The 16,553-nt window shown below is 41.6% G+C and overlaps 1 protein-coding gene across 1 annotated transcript in view; it reads right to left on the bottom strand.

Moving 5' to 3' along the window:
* The window catches only part of LOC145358431 (nuclear receptor subfamily 5 group A member 2-like), an 83,556-nt gene that overhangs the window by 12,966 nt on the left and 54,037 nt on the right, over positions 1–16,553 (bottom strand). Inside the window, exon 5 of the mRNA XM_080212501.1 lies at positions 1,259–1,378. Coding sequence (XP_080068627.1) covers positions 1,259–1,378 — 120 coding nt within the window. The remainder of the gene's footprint in view (positions 1–1,258; positions 1,379–16,553) is intronic.

Below are 16,553 nucleotides of genomic sequence, written 5' to 3'. Positions count from 1 at the left end.
CTAAGGCAGTCAAATACACACCGATTCCAAGGGATTATTTGACTACTTTGCTTTGGAGAGAAAAAAAAGTTTTGTTTTGCTAAGATTGCATCATTTTCACAAGCTAATATGTCTGAGGTGCAATAATTTATATTCACATTAAAAGCAACAGAAGCTTTAACAAATTAATGTGAACAAGCATTTTGTGTAAAGTTAATCTAAAAAGTAATGATGATCGATTTATAAAGAGAAGTATACCACGATCTGTTTGGGTTCTGAATAGTCAAAGCTTCACAATGTGACAAATCATTTCAAGAAGAAAAATCCAGACTGATATTTTAGACTGGGGATATTAAAAGAAAGAATAACACCTGCTCCCAGCCCCTTTCCTTCCCATCATTTCAACCCAAGAGCACAAGGATCAAACCAGAACTGCTTTTGTATGACCCAGTATTAGACCGTCCTCCTCAACCCAATCCCAACACATTAATTTCATCAGAACATGAACACATCTCACAGTTATTATAATTGGACGATACAATTTAACTGTATTCTTGTTTATTTAATAAAATCACACCTGTTTGAACAGTTGAATTTAACAAGAAGTCAGAGTTTAAATCTCAGAACCAAATTCCATTCCCTAGGGACACATTTGTCCAGTCTCGGACAAATCAACTTGACAAAGAATGGGTTGGGGATGGGAAGAAAGATTTCACTGACATATCCCTCCTGGTAATGCATAAACAAATCTAATCCAAATCAGACATTATTGAAAAGCTTTAGGTACATGTGGGAGAGGAGCAGACAACATTTTGGTTTTGTAATTAAAGCCACCTTAGTATTAGGCTTAAAACTAAATACCAGGCTTAGTATTTTCAAATTACAACAGGAGTTACACTTCAGAAATACTTTACTGGCTGTAAAGAATGTTCTGAAGTCCATGAAAGATATTTCTCTCTTTGAAGCACCAGTTACTTTTCGTGCATGGAACTCCTTAATGAAAGTTGCCATAGAAAGCTTTAGAGTGGGATTTTCCGCATGGCATGTTTTCCAACGACAGAGGTAGCTCACCATTGACCGCTGGTTGGATCATCCAGTCTGCCAATGCCTACAGTGTCTTGTGTGGCTTTACCACCCTGCCCCCTACCCCCGCCCCGCCCTGAGAACCCACAGTGAAGATCCTGCCAATGGGTGAAACTGGAAAATCTCACCCATAGTATATTTGTTGAATAATGAATCAGAGGTCATTTTGCTGAAGAACCAAAGAAAAGCTGATTACCTCTTGACTTGTCACAAGAAGGAGACTGTTTTCCTTTCCATGGTTTACTTGTCTGCAGATATGGTCCAGTACCAACAGCTCACTCCAGCAGTTCTGCAGGAGTTTCATTTGATCATCCACCTAAAATTCAAAATACTGCGTTATCAGGTTAGAAGTTCAGCCGCTACACAAATGCAGTCTTATTCTATATACACAGCAATGTTAAATGCAAATTTAAGAGTCCTCATTCAGTTGTTCATTGGTAGTTGTATGAATGTGGTGCATTTTTTTTGCCTGCCCAGTAATAGATTTGTGTCCATTTTATAGGTGCTAGATCTCCTACAGTGTTAGCTCATAGAATCCCCACAGTGCAGAAGGACGCCATTCAGCCCATCGAGTCTGCACTGACCGCAGTCCCAAACAGCCCCTATCCCTGAAGCCCTACATATTTACCCTGCTAGTCCCCTTGACACTAAGTGGCAATTTAGCATGGCCAATTAACCTGACCTGCACATTTTTGGACTGTGGGAGAAAACCAGAGCACCCAGAGGAAACCCACACAGACACGTGAAGAATGTGCAAACTCCACACCAACAGTGACCCAAGCCAGGAATTGAACCCGGGTCCCTGGCGCTGTGCGGCAACAGTGCTAACCACTGTGCCGCCATGCCACCCCCTCTGTTACATGCAGGTCAACACAGTAAGAAGCCTCACAACACTAGGTTAAAGTCCAACAGATTTAAACCTGTTGGACTTTAACCTGGTGTTGTGAGACTCCTTACTGTGTTTACCCCAGTCCAATGCCAGCATCTCCACATCATTACATACAGGTCATCCAGGAAGTGGAGTGTGATTTCTAGTACAAACAGCAGAAACAAAAGGCCATTTAGCCTCTTGAGCTAGATCCACCATTCAACTAGGCCACCCCTAACATGCATTTCTACTTTATTTATCCACTGTTTTTCTTTTCAGTGATTTCAGTTAAGGTTAACAGATAAAACATATTAATTGATAAAACAACTTTGAATTTAACAGTGGATCACATTTACATTGTAAGTATTTTTTTGCTCTGCGTCCCATGGTGTCATAATTTACTCTGATAATTCAACATTATTTAATGTAGAAGACAAAAAAAACTTTTTATTCAAAGTGAGCAATGTAAATAATACAAAAAGGTGAGAAGTTAGAGCTGCAAAAAAATGAATGATTGAACAATTCAAATTAAGCTGCTTTGATTGGAGACAATTTGGATGTGAAACTGACATCTGTCTTGGTAAACAAGGTCTGTTTCAGGACCAAGATGCTGTCAAGTGCACATGCACATACTTTGTTGTGAATTGTGCGGCAGAAACGTTTACAGGAGTAAGCAGGAAGAATCAATCTAGCAAAGTCCTTCATGTAGATAATATTTCTTTATCTTTTCATGGATCGTGGGCATGCCATGGCAGTTTTGTCCAAAGCCAGCCATCACAGCATGCAGCTGCTGAAAGTTATCTTCCAAAGTCATCAGCAGATATTTCTACTGAAGATTTTGGTTCTTACTGGTTAGGTGTTGGTTAATTTTTTTTGGCCATTGGTAGAATTCTACAGTTGGTTGAGGCTTTTCATAGTTATTTCAAGTTGCAATCGTCCATAGAGAGTGGTATAGCAAGTGCTGAAGAATATCTTCCTGCATTAACCAGTACTGTCAGGCATTAGTGCACCAATAAGCTTTCTGTTTAGAATAGAGCATAACTGGGAAAATGAAATGAATAGAGGTCACATTGAGCAGGTCAAGCTACTAGATGACAGAGGAGGAGGACAAACAAAAAGAAGAAGGGAGGTAGCAACCCAGGTAGACCCTTTTTGCCTGGGATACACATTAGGAATATTTTTGAGTGAGATACCGGTTAGCACAATTACATTTTACCATTCACCAACATTTTACCCATCCTCTGTCACTGGCCATCATATTGTCTTCTTGGGTTCAATGTAAACGTAAAAACCACAACATAAACATTCCATATCAATTTCTAAATGAAATCATGCTATTTTTCATACAGATATAAATTAATCACTCTTGCACATTAACTTGTTCCTTGTGTCCTTTCTTAGTGCTCTCAAGCAGAACATTCACAGTGTCTGCGGCATTGGTGAAAAGTTGCTGACTTTCAGTAGAAATATCTGCTGATGACTTTGGAAGATAACTTTCAGCAGCTGCATGCTGTGATGGCTGGCTTTGGACAATACTGCCATGGCATGCCCACGATCCATGAAAAGATAAAGAAATATCATCTACATGAAGGACTTTGCTAGATTGATTCTTCCTGCTTACTCCTGTAAACGTTTCTGCAAACTTCTGCAAACTCACTGCCTCCTAGCTTGGCTTTCCTTTTTCCTTCTTTACACATATATCTGAGAACATTTTGATGGCCTTCATCATATTCAGCTCACTTTTGGAAATCCAGTCTTCCTAAATCTCAGTTCCTCACTGGAACATTCTTAGAATGGCAGCCTAACCAACCCTGTCCTCCTGTCCCTCGTAAACTTGCTAGATTTTCTTTGCTTCCCTTCCCTCAGCTATTTGCACCAGCTCAGGTCTTATCCCTTGTTTCTATTCTTGTCTCAATGTTTCCTAATTTTGCCTTGCAACATAATGATGTTCAGTGTTTCATCAATCCTGTCCTCCACCCTATCATAAACCTCCCCCTATTGTCATTTCCCCATTACTTCGCCTGAACTTGTTTAAAAACTGTTAATCTCCAACTTCTTCCAATTCTGATGAAAGGTCAATTTAAAATGTTAACTCTGTTTCTGCCTGACCAGAGTGTTACCAGCTGTTCCTGCCGGCAAGATCTTCCAGTCCTGTTAATGTCCCCCGAGACTTACTCCCGGAGACTCGTGGAGGCCATGACATCCAGCGGGAATCTGATGAAATGGTCCCACTGACGTCTCCCGGCCCGCCGCGGTACTTAAGCAGCGCAGCAAGATAGGATAATCGCCCCCGTTATGTCTATTGCTGAAGCTCTCCTCAAAAGAAAGGGTTTGTCTTTGAGTGCTTTGCAAAGGATAATCAAGATTAATTTGAAAGCAAAAGCAGGTGAGTTGGAAATAGAGCTAAAGGTAAGTGCCGGAAAGGCAGAACAGTTGAGATATTGGCTCAACATTTGAACATTGAGGAAGAAAAAATAATCTCGATGGAATTCACTTTGAGTTGGCTAAGATGCAGTTACAAACGAAATAACTTGACCTTGAAAAGAGAAAGAAAGGGAATTGTGAAAACTTGAATTATTGTTCTAAGAGCATGAGAAAAGGAAGCCCTCAAATTTCAAGGAGTAAAAGAAAGGAAAAACCTTGAATTGCTAAAGAGAAAGAGAAGCCAAGGAACTTGAGCTGGATAGGGAAGGCTTTGGTGACATGACAAGGGAGTAGCAGATAGATTTGCTGATAGATCAGATTTAACTCCGCAGGCAAAATTTTACACCAAGTGGATTTTACAGTCCACCGCAATCAATGGGCTTTTGACTGTGCTGCCACTTTTCATGGTCCAGTCCCCACTGAGATGGGACTGTAAAGTTCCACCCCTGGTTTTGATTCAAGGAATATTGAATCAAAAGGCCTAAATTCAGTGAGGGAAGATTGGAAATGTATTTTGGCTCTTTTTGAGAAAATGGCTTCTAAGTTACAGTGACCACAAGAAATTTGAACAATCCTATTCCAAAATGTTTTGGAAGGAAAAGCACAGCAGTTTTATTCAACTGTCTGATGATCAGGAGTCTATAGATTATGACACAGTTAAGAATGCTGTGTTCATCCAGCAGTAAGGATCCTCCAGTGGCAAGCAATGATAAACAAAAAAACAAATTCACAAAGTAAATCCAAAGTAAAGGGTTAATAAACATCCTTCATTAAACAACCATTTGGGCCACACATGCTTCCCTGCAATCCCTATCTGCTTCCTATTTCTACTGGGTCAGCTGATCACCACAGTATGTTGCCATTGGATACATTGTAACACTCTGCTTAATGCATAGTAGGTAGTTCCGGAATGTCCCCGGGATGAGGATCTAGTGGCAACACTTGTCCTTGTTACCCAGGGAAATGTAGTGTTCAGTTTCACAAAGGTGAATCCAAACACTATTCTGGCATAAAATATTCATTATTGTCTCTGTCCTCTAAAACCTTTGAGGTGCCCTTGTCATTTTGATATCCATGCCTCTTGGAAACTTGGGAGCCTTCCAAATCACTGCAGCATTCTGTTCCACAAAAGGGATTGGTCCAAATGGCTTTTATAGAAATGATCTGCCAGCATTACCTGGGAGAAGTCATTGCTTTCTCTCATAGCCCACAGTTGCTGTGAAATCCCTTTGAAGTGCTTTGATGGTCAGTTTCACTGGGTAGCACCCTTTTAACATTGAAAGGTGAGCACTGACATCTGCATCCTTTGAAGTGCTTTGACTGACAGTTATGGAATAATTATCCATTAGCAAAGAGCCTTGTTTGCTTTTCTTTCCCTTCACCGTTGAATGCATCTTGAGTGCTTTGTAAACATTGTGGTTAGAAAAGAAGTTAAATCTGGTAAAATATCCAACCTGTCAATCAAAGGCTGAATGATTATAAACATTGCAGTTAGGAACAAAGATAGTACTGGCTGGGGGGGAGGAGAGGGTCAGGTCACCCTCAAGCCTGCTTGGTGTGGGGGGCAATTGGTGGGGAGGGTGTTGTGACATGTTCTTTCCATGATGTGGGGGGGAGGGGGGGGAAGGTTCCCCCTCTGTGCTGAGGGGTTGGAAAGCTCCCCTTGGTAGCAGGGGGGAGGTGGGGGGTTCACCATGTCCATTGTGGGGCAGGAGAAAAGACCTATTGGTTAGTGCAGAGATCTGGGTGCCTTTATAAACGGCCTCCCGATCTCTGCAAAGCCGGCATGATTCTCACTATGAATATTTTTCATGCCAAAGGGAATGAATCCCACCTGACAGCTGCTGCTAACACTAGCGGGAACACTCTGGTTTTCCCACTGGCAGGAGCACTTAAGAGTGCAGGTGGGAGAATTATACCCATGGTCTTAGATCAATTGGGCAATGAAAATCAAGCATGTTTTTGAAAAAAGCCTATATGGTTAGGTCGATTGACCATGCTAAATTATCCCTTAGTGTCAAAAGATGTGTAGGTTAGAATAGATTCGTAGAATCATAGAATCCCTGCAGTACAGAAGGAGGCCATTCAGCCCATCGAGTCTGTACCAACCAAAATCCCACCCAGGTCCTATTCCCATAATCCCACACATGTACCTTGCTAATCTCCCTGATACTAAGGGGCAATTTAGCATGGCCAATCAACCTAACCCACACATCTTTGGACTGTGGGAGGAAACTGGAGCCCCCAGAGGAAACCCATGCAGACAGGGGGAGAACGTACAAACTCCACACAGACAGTGACCCAAGGCCGGAATTGCATCTGGGTCTTTGCTGCATGAGAGTAATAGAGCAGCAAACACCAAAAATCGAGTAAGGAAAAATCCACACAAATTCATTTGAGGTGCAACCCTGTGTCTCCACATAGCTAAAGTTGCATCTTGATTTAATCCAAAGGCTCCATGAGACGATTTTCTATGCATCCCAATGTCCTAGTTAGCAGCATCTCCACATGCAATTTGCTGGTCTATCCAGTTTTTGCAGATGATGAAAATGTCATCCTGTTGTACATTGTGTTTGATGCACTTACAATGAAGTGCAATTCCAGATAAAGTGAGGAAAAATATCTTGGCATCAAATGAATCCTTGTTTGGAAATGCAGGAGGTTAGATTGGTCTACACTAGTTGTACCAAACAGTCTGACAGTGGACAAGAAACCCATTTTACCCCCACCTCAGTTTTCAAAACATCAGGTGCCATGTTAAATCTGTGGTCATGTCGTACTGGAGAGGTCACGTTCATTGGATTTTAGTTATTAAGACATTGGGCTGAATCTCAATTCCTGAATGTGTTAGCGGTGAAATGTTAAAAAATGTAAAAACCTGAAACCCATCCCCTGCAACGTGCCCACTTTTGGGTTTAATGGGAGTAGGACAAGGAATGAGCAGCCAGAATGCTACCTGAAGGAAGGTTGGCCAATTAAATAATTTAATAAAGCCAGATTCCCAGACCTCAGAAACCCCAAAACTCAACTCAAACTCACAGAATGCTTCAGGCAGAAAGTAAGTGCCTCGCTTGGCCCAACCCTCCCACCAGACCATATCCTCCAGTCAGCCATCAGACCAGTCCATCAGGATCAAACATATCCCATCCTTAGGAATGAGGCAATTTCACGCTCCCTGTGGCAGGTTACCCACTTGGGCAACAGCCAGTTCTGGAGTACATCCCATCCAACTGAAATCAGGCCTGTCAATCAGACCAATATCTAGGTGACAAGCCTATCAAAGCAAAACTTTGGAATCAACACTCCACTGTATGTAGGGAAACCTAAACTTTTGCATTTCCCCAACAGATATTCCACCCCGCCCCCCGTCGCCCCACAATGTACCGAGCCTTTTCCTGTCAACATCCAGTCCAATGAATACAAGAGCTACCAGCTGAATCTAATTCTCAGTTAGGTAATCACTGGTGTAGGTATGGGTTGAGGAACTTCAGTAAGAGGAGCCATTGTAAAAGCAGGAAACCATGCAAGGGTTCAAGATTTGTGTTCCAGAATTTTCAAATCAATTCATCTGAATTATGCTGATTTAAAAGTGTTTCATTAAAATTGGACTTTTGTTTCGGTTCAGAAAATTTGGCTTTAAATGGCTGTCCTCCTAAGAATATTACAGTGTGCTTGTATGCTTTGATTTGTTTATTCTCAGCATACACAACACCCAGTTTTGTGTTTCATACTTTTCGATCCAGTACCTGGAAAAGCACCTGGGTAAGTGATTCTTTATCTATAGAGTACTCTAATACACCTCTCTTTGGAAAAACTCTGTAGTGTACCACAACAACTTATTTCAGCCACAAGCCTCAGATCTGTGAGACAGTATCAACTGACTTGCAATGCTTTAGAAATCGAGGAATATCAGCTGCTAGAGTAGAGTCAAGCTCCCACACTTTTAGCAGTGATGGTAAGATAGTAACTAAAGGCTGCTTATAGCTCATAATAATCAAATAAATGGACTGGTAAAGTGACTACATTTATGAAACCAAAACACAATTAATGAATTATGTAAGAACTAGGAACAGGAATGGGCCATCTGGCCCCTCAACCCTGCTCCGCCATTCAATAAGATCATGGCTGATCTTTTTTGTGGACTCAGCTCCACTTACCTGCCTGCTCACCATAACCCTTAATTCCTTTACTGTTCAAAAATTTATCTATCCTTCCTTAATTCAATGGGGTAGTCTCAACTGCTTCAGTGGGCAGGAAATTCCACAGATTCACAATCCTTTGTGTGAAGAAGTTCCTCCTGAACTCAGTCCTAAATCTGCTTCCCCTTATTTTGGGGCTATGCCCCCTAATTCTAGTTTCACCAGCCAGTGGAAACAATTTCCCTGCTTCTATCTTGTCTGTTTCCTTCATAATCTTATATATTTCTGTAAGATCTCCCCTCATTCTTCTGAATTCCAATGAGTGTAGCTCCAGTCTACTCAGTCTCTCCTCATAAGTCAACCTCTCAACTCCAGAATCAACCAAGTGAATCTCCACTGCACCCCCTCCAGTGCCAGTATATCCTTTCTCAAGTAGTCTTAATTAAAATTAAATTTTACATTAATTTGAGTTCATTCACAATGTACTTTTATAAACCATTAATTACTGGCATCAGTCAAAAAGAAAATCTACTTTACAAACAATGCGCATATTTCAAGCACTTTACTGGTGTTCCATACAGTCATTTAATACTTGTTTACAATTAAACTCTAAATCTCTCATTATTTTGAAGCATGTTCCTAGACTTATTAGTGAAAAGTGACATCAGTAAAACTTTATTGGTGTTCGCTGCTGTAATACTGGGGGTGATTGTCTGGGGCTGCTGTCTCCAGCTGGGATTCCTGATGGCCTGTTGAATTGGGTGTGAGGGCCAAATTGAGATTTTTGCCAGGTGTCAGGTCCGTTGTCAGTTTGGCCTGCTGCCTTTGGCCAAATCAGGCTCTTTCCTGATCAGAACTAAATGAAGTACTTCTGAATACAATTGGGAGGCTGCAAGCCTGATCCAAAGACCTCCTGGGATGCTCCCAACGCCCACCCACCACCACCCCTCCCCTCAAACAGGGGGTCCCACAGGCATTAGTCTGGCTCCTGACAATCAGAGACCAGGTGCTGTGGACTCTGAGCAGGGGTAAGGAGGTAAATACTGTCTCCAATTGTGCCCATGGGCTCCTCTGTCACTGCCAGGCTACAGAGAGGGGAAGACCAAGTAACCTGGGGGTTGGGAAGCCCCAGGCTGGGGGGCAAGGGGTTAATCTCAGGGCTGTCCCTCGGGATGGGGCTCTTGTGGTTGGACTTCTTCATGGTGCGCTGGAAAAGTGGAAATCACTCTTCAGATGGTGATTTCTTTATTATTGCCTGTGTTTTATTGCCAGTGGCCTGGTGTCATTAGAATCCATGCCTCCTAAACAGTTGGAAGCCTTCAAATTCACAGCAGCACTCTATTCTATAGTGGGAATTGTCCTTGACTGATTTCAGATGTTCCAGATGTTAACTAAAACTCTTTGAAGTGCTTTGAGTGACATGAGCTGCCAGTTTCTGAAGGGAGATCCCCTTGTTTTCTCTCATAAGTCTTTGAAGTGTTTTGATGGACAACAGCATTTCAATTTCATAAGGGAGATCCGCCTTTCTAGCTTGATTGAACTGCAGCAGCTCTCAAACCTCTTAGATTGACATCTACAAAGCAGATCAAAGAGGGAATTAGCCAAAGTTGTTACACAAGGAACTGATGATCCATTAGCTGCTGAAAGATTTTCAAATGTTTGTTTTTTTTCAATTTTGCCAAGCTTCAAAGTTGGATAGGCTAGAGTTTTTAATCTTGTAGACACAGGAGACTTAGGGAAGATTTAACTGAAGCATATGAAATAATGCGGAGGCCTTGATGGAGTGGAAATGGAAGGATCTACTTCTGAAAATCAGAGGGGTCTCAGCAACATAGATTAAAATTGAGGGGAAATTATTTCAATCAGAATGTTGGTATTGGGGGTCGGGGGTGTAGTTGCAGAAAGCTTCTAAAACATGCAGCACATGGTTATCCATTAAAATTATCATGATCTACAGAACTACCACCAAGGGCTGAAAATAAATTTCTTTCAGCAAGCAGACATCTGATGGGCTGAATGGTCACCTCCTCCAATATTATTTTCCATAAATCTGTAGCCAATCTCCTCACTTCATCCAAAGAGACCCCTCAGAAGAACCATTCATATCAGTTAAATAAATTATTCTACCACTGAAATATGATCTAAGGATGCAAAATCATGTCCATTTGAACATTAGCTCATTTGGTGTTTCATTGGCTCGTAGAGGTTAATAACTCTGACTTTTGTTTTGGCTACTTTGGATTTGAAATTGACCTTAGAATAATGACAATACCACCCTTAACAAACATGGCCAATCCAACATGTGAAATCAGTTAATTAAAGCACCAGACTCTTGCTATATGATTTTGCTTTCTCCTCATCAATGTTCGCCATTTCAATGTAATTCATTGGCACTCTGGGATATCATGAGGACATGATACGGTGCTATATAAGAGTGCAAGTGTCTTTATGGTGGTTTTCTCATTATTTTTAGCATTTACAAATGAGATGGTGAGCTGGCCACCAGGAGGTATGCAAGGTTGTAGTGTTGGGATATCTCTCTCTCCCTGTGTGGGGAGTGTTTGCCTTCCAATGATCAGATGAGATTGGAAATGTGTGAGGCTTTATATGTGCTAATCTACATCTCTCTGCTTTATTATATACAAATTCAAAACCCTCGAGTACTGTGCCACCCTGATGCTCTTGCACTATGTACAATTATGACACCTCATTACATTATCATGAGTATGTGTGAAGGATAGACACCTTGAGGTGCAGTTGTCATGGGGAAAACTACAGCTTTGATTCAGTTACATTACATATTTTAAATGGAAATTGCATGGAACATCGAATTAGTCTTGTAATGAACTAAATCTTTGGCGAGAACTTCAGTTACAGGCCTCAATTATTTCTTTCCTGGCTTCTTGCTGCAGTAGAGACTGTCAGAGGTAAATCCACACTTATAACTCAAAAAAGATTGGTCTCATAAAAGATCTAACATAAAATGCTCCCTGTTTTAATGCAAGATGGAGTAATTCTTCCTTCAGTTATTTTGAGAGAAGGAAAAGCAGAAAGTATTCTTGAATGTCGGCTGAACACCGATTCGCGAGCATCACATGCCTGGTGCGTATGGCCCCGTGCCATTCACACGGAGGCATTTGTTTTTCAGCTTTAAAATGGTTGAATCCCACCTCAGTTACTCTGCCAACACCAGCAGGAAACGCACTCAGTTTCCTGCTGGCATCAGCACTGAAACTTCATTCAGCGGAATCGCGGTGAGCATTTATAAAATGCTGCCAAACTGAACGATGTGTGCTTTACTCTCCATTTTCTTGTTCTTACACGTAAACATTAGACTCTGCTTTAAAACGAGATGTAAACCTTCTTCATACTCGAAATTTAAACCAAAGGTACAGGAAAACAAAGTAAAAAAAAGTGTGTTCACTTCAAACAGTCAATGCAGTACAATCGTAGAATGTCTTCATGCTAATATATAAAACAGTCAGATAATCATTGTTGCCCTACTTGTACTTGTTTTTTGAATGGTGTAGATTCTCTTTTAATCACTAGCAGATTTATTTTGCACCTCTATCACTTGTGTTAATAACTGTACTGTCCTCGGCAGCACAGCTATCATTGCAATGACTGAATGATACATTGTGTTAGCGATAGCCATGCAAACAGTATTTATTTTTCATTTGGCAGCTGAGAAAAATTCCCTTTCACAGGTTTTCCAACTTTTTCATCAACCTCCCACCACTTACTGATAATAACTGGAAGGATGCTGTGGGACTGTGTTTGCTGCATGTATGAATTGTGTGTGCTGAGTTTTAGGGGAGCCGCCATATTGATAAGAGAACAGTATCCAATTAAAGAGGGCAAAGAAAGCAGCTTTCATTCCCGTGGCATGTATACTTTTGCACAGACACACGGGTTTGCCAAGTTTCTCCCCATACCACCTGCATGTAACACAATGTGTGTCTCTGAAGTTCATACCAAGACAAAGAACAAAACAGATCTTCTGTTCATGTCTCTTAATTCTTTAAGTTCATCTTGTAGAATTACAGCAGCCATTTACTTGTACCATAGAAATTACCCCCTCCATTGCAATTTTATAATTTTAAAGTTTATTCACAATAATACAATTACAAATGTCAATGATTCTGTACATGTCTCTAGTGATATTGGGTGTACAACATACTAAATGTTTTGTAGAAGGAATCTTAATTATGATATCTTGAATACTATTTTTCAAATGTATTAGTAGAATCATTTTCATTCCTCTCTCCCTGCATCATGCTTCAGGAAAGGGGGTGGGTTGGGAATCCTGAGAACTAGCGAGGCACCTAGAAAAGAATGGTTTGATAGAGCAGACGCAGCACGGATTCGTTAAGGGGGAGTCGTGTTTGACAAATTTATTGGATTTCTATGAGGATGTGACTAGTACGGTAGACAGAGGGGAACTGGTGGATGTGGTGTTTTTAGATTTTCAAAACGTGTTTGATAAGGTGCCTCATAAAAGGTTGCTACAGAAGGTTAGGATGCACGGAGTTGGGGGTAAGGTGTTAGCATGGATAGAGGATTGAAGGTACTTTTTCAGCGGCTGCTTTGGTAAATACTGGGACCAGTTAAGAACATAAGAACATAAGAAATAGGAGCAGGAGTAGGCCATCTAGCCCTTCGAGCCTGACCCGCCATTCAATAAGATCATGGCTGATCTGAAGTGGATCAGTTCCACTTTCCCACTTTCTCCCCATAACCCTTATGGGGAGGGGGGATCTTATAGAGACGCATAAGATAATGAAAGGGATGGATAGGGTAGAGGTAGAGAGATTCTTCCCGCTTAGAAAGGATAGCAGGACTAGAGGGCACAGCCTCGAGATAAGGGGGGGGGGGGCGCAGTTTAGATCGGAGTTGAGGAAGAACTTCTTCACTCAAAGGGCGGTGAATCTCTGGAATTCTCTGCCCATTGAAGTGGTGGAGGCTACCTCGCTAAATATATTTAAGTCACGGGTAGATAGGTTTTTGATGGACAAGGGAATTAAGGGTTATGGGGAGAAAGTGGGAAAGTGGAACTGATCCACTTCAGATCAGCCATGATCTTATTGAATGGCGGGGCAGGCTCGAAGGGCTAGATGGCCTACTCCTGCTCCTATTTCTTATGTTCTTAACTGATCCCAGTATTTATTACCAAAGCAGCCGCTGAAAGAGTACCTTCAATTGCATGTACCCTTCCTGTAGATCAAATGGAGGTGGCTACCTGTCCATTTTCTCTGGATACAATAACTGACTCGCAATGCACCAAAGGTAACATAAACACTTTTCAACAGACAGCATTTCCATTTGCTCCCTCTGATGTTCTGCTTGACCCACTCACTGACTTACCAGTCGGGGTAGCTAAGGACCAGCTGCAGTCTTGCAGCACAGTTTGAACACAGGCAACTTAACGGAGATGATGATTCATGCAGGAGCTTGGGGGTCAACAGGATTTCCACCCACCCAGACCATGGTGCCAAGTGAATTCCTATACCAGGAACTCCTTCAGCATTGGCTTCCATACGGCTATTTGCACAGAATGTCAGGAGGCTCCCACAGTGCAGGCTGCTTTAGAATCATAGAATCCCTACAGTACAGAAGGAGGTCACTCAGCCCATCGAGTCCCTACCGGCCACAATCCCACCCAAGCCTTATTCCCGTAACCCCACACATTTACCCTGTTAATCCCGCTGACACTAGGGTCAATTTTAGCATGGTCAATCAACCTAACCCGCACATCTTTGGGCTGTGGGAGGAAACCAGAGCACTTGGAGGAAACCCACGCAGACATGATGAGATCGTGCACACTCCACACAGACAGTGACCAGAGGCCAAAATTGAACCTGGGTGCCTGGCATCGTGAAGCAGCAATGCTAACCATTGCACCACCATGCAAAGGGCCCGTATAAAAATTAAATATCTACTATTTATATCAGCCTCCGATGGATTGAATTGAAAAGAATCTTCTTAACTGCTGGTGCAGACTGAAAGAAAACTGGCTGATTGACTTGCCAGTGCTGCTATCTGCTGCCCTCCTTCCCCCAGCCCTTCCCTGGGAGGGGGCTTTGCAGTTGTCACAGGGACCATCCCACCACATGTTAATGATGTGACCCTGTCCTAACCTTGGATAAGCTAACACTAATGTTTATGGAGCTGGTACAAAGATTCTCAGTCCCATGGTTTCTTAACAACCTTTGCAAGTTGCTGAGCTGGGAACTGTGTAACGCAATAAACCAATGAATTTCAAATGGATACAAAAATAATTTGCTGATGAATATATTAAATAACTATAATATTAATGAGTTTGCAGATACACTCACTTGAAGTAGCATTCTAAACTTAGCTTTAGGTTTCTGTCTGCTGTTTATAATAACAGTTTGGTTTTGAAATATAGCTCAAGGTAATGCACCTGAATGGGTTAACTCCAAGTAAGTCATTAATTTTCACTTTAATAGGCTGCACTTACAATAAGAAATCCTCCCTTCCTCTCCTCCATTCACATAAACATATGCACATTGATATATCATTACCAAGTCTGTATGTAATTCAACAATGTCACTATACAAACAAAGGAACATTTCAAAATTACGCGGAGTCTTGATATGAGTAGATGGGAGAAACTGCTTCCAGTGGCTTAACAGCGAGTAACAAGAGGAGACAGACTTAAAATAATTGGCTAAAACACCAGGGGTACTTCTTTTAAACTAAGCAAGGTGTTCCAATCTGAAATACATTGCCTGAAAGAGCAGTGGAAGCACAATAATAATTTCCAAAAGAGAACAAAATATATACTTAAAAAGAATGGGGATTATTCTCGCCAAGGGGTGAGAACAGATGTAAAATGAGGACTGTGCTTGATACCCAGATTTAGCAAACAATTTTCAGGCTAATTCTTGATTTGAATGTGTCCTTATTCCCTAATGTCCAAAAGATGTGCTGGTTAGGTACATTTGCCATGCTAAATTCTCCCTCAGTGTACCCTAACAAGCACTGGACTGTGGCAACTAGGGAATTTTCATAGTAACTTCATTGCAGTGTTAATGTAAGCCTGCTTATGACTAATAAATAAATAAACTTAACTTGAAAACTGCAGGTTTAACAAATAGGAGCACTTCCATTGGAGGTGTGGAACAGGTTGGGTGACACAAAGCTTCAGGTTTCAGGTTGGCTCAAGGACCAAGTGAGAAAGGATGCAGAGGTCCTCAGATGTGGCACTGAGAAGGGATGCTCTGAATCTGCAGAGAACAGAGGGAAAGGTACCACCTTACTGTCCTGTCCTCTCATAGGGCAGCTGGTGGGACTCTGCTACCATGTCCAGCTCCCATTCTTCGTCCATACTGAGGGAAACCTGAGGCAAGATAGTCCAATACTCCCTTTCTCCTGGAGGCTCCTATTAGGTGTTGGGAGATGGAGTAGAACGGGATCTACTCTTTTTAAGATGATGATCTCAAGAGAATTTCCAGAATAAGTCTTTGAGTCTGGCTGAGGTCTTGACAAATTGTCGTTCTTGTTGTGTTACAGAAATCCCTTTCACAGTTCCAGCAAGAACAATCATGAAATGATTAAGTGTTCAGTTAAACAGTGAATATCCCTTTAAATAGTGCTTGAAATCAACACCAATGTCATATTTATTCTCAAACAGCTGTTAGAACAGGGCATTACCAGCCACCAAAATACTGTGCAGCCTATTTATTAAGAGCTCACAGGAATAAAGTAGCAATCAGCTGTTTAACAAGCCTCTGGGTGGCTGCTACTAACAAACACTTCAATTCCTTTACCAAGGTGGCACACTAAACATAGACTAAACCTGCTTTTCAGCTCGAGACTGTAGGCCACCACTTTAGCACGTAAACGTTAGGCAAAATTTGCCCCCAAAATATTTACAGTGCTGTTGGGACAGAGCAGGGAAGTAGAATTAATTTGATAGGTTGTTCAAAGAGCTAGCACAACTGTGATGGGCCAAAGAGCCTTCTTCTGTCCAATATAATTTTATGATTCTGTATACATATTTCCCACAGAATTCTTAAAGACAAACATTGCTTTAT

This window comes from Carcharhinus amblyrhynchos, chromosome 25 (genome assembly GCF_965287045.1).
Source record: "Carcharhinus amblyrhynchos chromosome 25, sCarAmb.v2.hapA, whole genome shotgun sequence".
NCBI classification, from domain to species: domain Eukaryota; kingdom Metazoa; phylum Chordata; class Chondrichthyes; order Carcharhiniformes; family Carcharhinidae; genus Carcharhinus; species Carcharhinus amblyrhynchos.
This window is presented reverse-complemented; position numbering and strand designations above follow the sequence as displayed.